At 42.3% G+C, this 5,944-nt stretch overlaps 1 protein-coding gene across 1 annotated transcript in view; it reads left to right on the top strand.

The window, feature by feature from the left end:
* MTERF3 (mitochondrial transcription termination factor 3) overlaps positions 1-5,944 on the top strand; it is a 23,654-nt gene that overhangs the window by 15,218 nt on the left and 2,492 nt on the right. The window contains exon 6 of the mRNA XM_006037394.3: positions 2,024-2,185. Within this exon, the coding sequence (XP_006037456.1) occupies positions 2,024-2,185 (162 nt within the window). The remainder of the gene's footprint in view (positions 1-2,023; positions 2,186-5,944) is intronic.

Genomic DNA, 5,944 nt, shown 5'->3' with positions numbered 1-5,944 from the left:
GAAAAAAGAAGTTCATATTAGATTGTCACTAAAAAAAATCTAGTGATACTTTGTAGACAACAGTACTCTCAAGATTGGGTGGTTCAGGGATTGCTAAGAGGATACATTTTTCCTTTCTAGATCAGAACTTCAAATCCAGTATGGGACAAAAAACTGCTTACCTACTAGACAGCTATTAGCTGATAGCTATGGAAGAGAAATAGTGGTCTTTCCAGTTACTGCAAGTCCACTGTCATTGTTATAAAACAGCTGTCATTTGACACTTTTTTGCAGTGTTGCAAAACATACAAAACATGAATTAAATAGGCTTTGAGGCAGAACTATCCTTCCCTACAAATAAACTTGTTGAGCTATGATAGCACGTAGATAGTGTGCACTAGATAGTGTTTGAAAGCTTTCGCTGCCTCTGTTGTGCTTGTATCTGTTTGGATAAATAAAGGCCTGAAGTCTTCAGATCTGTAACCTTATAAAAACTTTAATTTTAAAATGTCTTATCTGAAATTAGGTAGGCAGGACTGTTCTGTACATTAGCTGTTTTCCAGTATTAATACAATTTACTGGGGCTTGAAAAAAAATGACTAATATGGTATGGTACCATATTTCTGTATTGACATGTCTCACGTGGCCATGATATTTTTATTTACTGTAAGTGTCATGATTCTTATCCTGTTAGGAAGTGTCATTTTATGTTTGCCTGCTATAGGGTTGAGGTATAACTACATTTAAATGGATAAGACATGTAAAATACCTGCTGTAACCATAGTACATTTATTAGTAGGTTTAAGTCAGAATTAAGGTAACTGGTCCACAAGTTGACCTTAAAATTGTTTCCCTACCAGGAAAATGAGGGTTGTGGTACTTGGGTTTTGGTGGGGGTGCGGAAGAATGGGGAGGGGGTTGGTTGTTTTTTTTACACACACACACACACACATATATATATAAAAGCATTTTTCCGAGAGCACTGTGTAATATGCAGCCAGAGGAAGAATTCAGCGTATTACAGTGCCTGCCTGGCAAGTCATCCATTTCTTACAGATTTCAGTGGCATTTACAAGGAACTAATTATTTTTAGCTGCAAAATGGATATGCTTGTCCTTCAGTGTACCCAGAGGTTAAGTTCAGGTCAGATGCTTGTTCATTTGGCAGCAGGGTATTATGTTTTGTTTATCTGATTTAGGAATTTATCGGTTCTGACCTGCCAAGGACTCAAAGGAATCTATTCTGGAAATGTGTGCAGATCAAAGGGTGTTGCAGTCACCTTGGGAGTCATGAGTTTGTATCACAGTAGAAGTGGTTATATTGTGCAAAAGGTTGCATTCCTGTGAGCAAATCTGACCACTTCTCTCAACATCTGATTCACCTCTTATCACCTGACACACAAACTGGATTACTGGAAGAAATGCTATGTCCTGTGTTTCTTATTTTCATCTTTTATGTGAAAAAACACTAATTTGGATGGAGTTAAAGGCATAGAAAGGAGACGGAGTCTGAGATGGTGGACATAATTAGGACAATTAAAATTGAGAACAGGGCTGGAGATACTCAAATCAGTTGGGATGTATACCTGGCTCTTCTGCAGACTTCCTCTCCAGCAAGTTTCTTGACATCTTTCTTCGTGTGTGAAATTGGAATAATAATTCCCCTACATAACACAAGTATCAAGATCAAACATTAATTTGACCATGAGAATCTCTCTTTGATTACACTGGGGCGTTCAAATGCAGAAGTAATGTTTGTTGATACTGGGCAACAAATGTTTATATCCTTATTTGGTGAGTGTTGTTGGGGTTCAGCCATGTTCTCTAATATGAAGAAACTTAGTCTCTGCCCTCCAGGAGCTGATAGACTAAAATGGGCAGACACCCTACTTTAGATACAGATAATTGGATGCCCAGGGATTGGAAAGTATAAATTACTTGTGCTACTTATTGTTAAAGGATCTAAATCATACACTTTGATAAGAATTACAAATAGATTTTTCTACCTCCATTGTGAAGATAAAACTATTTTTTTTCCTCCCCAGGTGTGTCGGATTGAACTAGGTTTTCGACCTAATGAAATTCAACATATCGCCTTTAAAATACCCAAGATTTTAACTGCAAACAAAAAGAAATTAACGGAAACATTTGACTATGTCCATAATGTGATGGGCATTCCCCATCACATCCTTACCAACTTCCCTCAGGTGAGATACTTTTTAAATATTAGTTCAAATGAAAATGCCATTGGCACAGGCAAGTTAATAGTCTTCGCTGGGCCAACAGTAAGGTCAGAATTATACAGTTATGTATAGGCTTTTTCAAGTGTTTTGTGGCAGCTTTGTGTTTTTGCTTAAGCTAGAACAATTTTTATCAGCAATCATGCATCCATGTCCAGTTTGGTGCAGCAACAGGACTAAAAATTCCAGTTTGGGGGGTCATTCAGGGGCGACGCGTAGGAGGTGCACACAGGTGCACATGCACCCCCTGAGAGTGGTGATGCACCCCCTATAGAAAGGCACCACTGCTCGCCACCCTGCCACCGGTCTGCAGGCAGTCCGCAATCCCTGCGCTGGCTGCTGTCCTTGGTTGGCGCTCACCTCCACCCCCAACCCTCCTGCCAACAGCACTGGCAGGGGCTGCAGGAGCTCCCCCGCTTACCGCTGCCGGGCTTTTCCTGCCACTGCTGTGCTCCTGCCGCCACCGTACCCCGCCAGCTGCCGGAGGCACAAGCTGTTCATGGGTTCATTTAATGCTTTTTTTTTCTCCTCACTCAGTCCAGCGAATAAGTTCTTTTGCTGTAGAAAACAAGTCTTCACATTGATCTCTACTGGCTTGATCCACAACATAGATCAATATCTGTTATGGACCCCTTGTTATTTTCCCTCTCCACTGACTTAAAACTTGATGCCTACATATGAGGAACAGTAGAGTGTTCTTTCTAAATAATTGAAAAACAAAAAAGTATCCCCTTTTATTTACCTTTTAGCTCCTTCTCAAAGTGAAGTACTCACAATGTGACCTATCAGATGATTGTTGGAGCAGAAATCTACAAAAAAAATTTTACTGAAGCATTGCATGAATAGTTAAGACACTCAATTTAATATTTTTTCCTCTGCTGTCTAGTTTAAATATTTTCATAAAATGTACATGTATTACCCTTTAATAAAAGTAAACAATATGTTTGAATAATCTAATGCACTGCTGAAATGTGATCACTGTTGACTGGAAAAGAGAAACTTTTTAAAAGAAAAGTAACGTGCAGTTTATTAACTACAAGGGAAGTAGTGCAGGAAGGAAGGGACTGTAGTCATGTCACTTAATCTAATATCTCTATTCCTGAGGAAAAAGTTGTGGGATAGTATGGGATAATTATAAAGAAATCAGGACCAAGCACGGGGAATGTTAAGTAAAAACTGGGGAGGTGGCCCTCCTTTAGCTCTGCTTGTGATTTCCCAATACCCACCCCCCTTTTCCCTCCAGTGCCAAGATCTGGTGTGATCTTTCTCCAAAGCTCACCTCTTCATCCTTCTCTGTTCACATTCTATAACACTAAGGCATATGGCCTCACTGTCTATCTTCCTTGAACTCTGCTGCCTTAGGTGCTGTTCACTTCCTTTTTCTTGACCTCATGCACTCTTCATGATGGCATCGTCTCTTGTTTTTCTTTAAAGCACATTTTTAGCATTTTATTGCATCTCTCTTCATGGTTCTTTGCCCTTAAGACGCTCCCAGAACTTTCTGCTCTTGGCTCCATCATCTCCTACTGCCTCAAGACTGAGCAGTGGAAGAGGCAGGCAGAATCTCATCCTTTTAAACCTCAGCTCTGGCTTATGAGAAGTCAAGGGGAGAAAAGATAACTTTTAAGAGAACCATCAAATTGTGTGTGTTCCTTGTTGTATAACCACGTGATCTTAGTACGCGTATCCTTATTTTAGTCTCTTACTGTCTTTGTGCTTACTTAGTATCATGTGATATTTAGACCACATTTTTCAGTCAGGGAAGACAAGTACTGGTGTACTGGGGTGGGCCAGTGGTTAATCTAGTGTGGTATTCTGCTCCTGACAAATGTTGCCCCTTTGGAATCCTTACTATAAGATCTGTAACAGGTTCTGTATTATAGGACCCCAGTGGTGGCCTAGGTGCACCTCTGAGATCACTTTCAAGTTGCTCTCACACTTTCAGGGGCACCTGTCAGCTCCAACTCCCTCCCTGACTTCTGCTGCTTGACCACTGTAAACCAGCTAAGATGTGTCAGGGGCCAGCTCTTTGGCTTATGGTGACTCAGCCTCACTGGTCTCACCCAGACTCTGCCAATTCTTAGCAGAAGTAATTTTGCCAGCAAGAAGAATCACACCCTTGTCTGGTTATTGCACTCAGAAAAGATGGATTTCGTTTTCCATAGAATAGGCAAGCCCATATGGTCAAATACTCTGGAATTGCAGTTAACACTGACAATAAGCAGGTAAAAAGACAGAAAAAAGGATCTATTATAAAAAAACAAACAACAGTCCTAAAAAATAAGTAACTATATGTTGAGATACAGACTGAAATATAAGACTAAGCAAATGAAAATATCAGACTAACTTATTCTTACCCTGCACCTTAAACTGAAGGATGTAATCCCTAGCCAGATTCAACAGGTTAAAAAGCAGTTTCTGCCTGTGATTCCCGTCAGACCCTCCTGCAAAGTTCCCCTTCTGTCCCAGGGAAACAAGACAAGATCATGCTCTTGAGGCAAGTTAGCTACAGTTACTTATCTGGCTACTCACAAGTGTCAGCTCTTGGATTCTTGTGGGGCCAACATTATGTATATGCCTTCATGTCCCGTTTCCCTGCCTCTCCCCCCCCAAGTTCATGTTTGCCAAAACAATAATCTTTCCTCCTCTAATTAAGACCAGGAGAGTATGTGCATCCTTTCAGACATGGAGACTGTCAATCTTAAAGATGTTGTGTTTTACTTAATTTGCTCCAACAGTTTGACTAGCCAAGTGGTGTTATTTTTACAGCTTGTTTTGTATGATGTAAATTCACCATTCTACCAGGGAGACAAAGCTTCATCCATCATGGACAAGCCATTACTGCCTGTCAGCCACTTATGCTTGGGGTCCTTCCTAGGAGTTAAAGAAACTCAATTACTTACTGCTTGAAAGTCATTATCATATTGTGCAATCTGGGGCCTATTGTAACATATAAGAAGTATACAGGTGAGGAGAGGGGCGCATAGGTGATGGGGGGGGGAGGGGCGGGGCATGCTGGTGCTCCCCCCGATAGCGAGCACTCAGGCTGGTAGCAGGGTATGGAGAGCGCTGCTGTGCTGCATGCAGAAGTTCCGGTGCTTCTGCCGTCGCCGTGCTGCCGGCATGCTTGGCAAGCCCTCCCCCACTCCCTCACTGATGCCCCCCAAGACTCGGGAGGTACCAGTTGCCCATGGAGGGGAGCAAGGAATAGGAGAGGTGGGGGGCGGGGGGGGGAGCAGGCACCTGAGCAGATCATCAAGTCCGACCCCCTGCCATGATAGGAAAGAGTACTGGGGTCAAAGGGCCCTGGCAGGGTGTTCATCCAGCCTCCTTTTAAAGACCCCCAGGGTAGGGTCTCTTGGAAGTTGGTTCCAGATCCTAGCCGCCCTGACTGTGAAGTAGCGCCTCCTGATAGTGAAATAGCGTCTCCCCCACTGTGTTCCCCCTCCCCTGCCAAATGAGCCATTCTGGCCTGGGGAAGGCACCAGCTCAGGCTTCAGCCCGGAGCTGGTACTCAAATCTAAGATGAGTGTTTTTTCCGCATGTTGATTGGGGAATACACCTCTTTGGATTTGAGTAAATACTGTAATTTGTTTTAGAAGCCAAATTGCGCAGTGAAGCAGAAGGAGTTTTATCAGAATTCTTTGGTTTTAACCCTGGCTGTTTTAACTCTCGATCTTGTTTTCTGTATAAAGTCCCACCCTGTTTTTGAATCCTACAGAGCTC

This window comes from Alligator sinensis, unplaced genomic scaffold (genome assembly GCF_000455745.1).
Source record: "Alligator sinensis unplaced genomic scaffold, ASM45574v1 scaffold230_1, whole genome shotgun sequence".
In the NCBI taxonomy this organism is placed as follows: Eukaryota; Metazoa; Chordata; order Crocodylia; family Alligatoridae; genus Alligator; species Alligator sinensis.
This window is presented reverse-complemented; position numbering and strand designations above follow the sequence as displayed.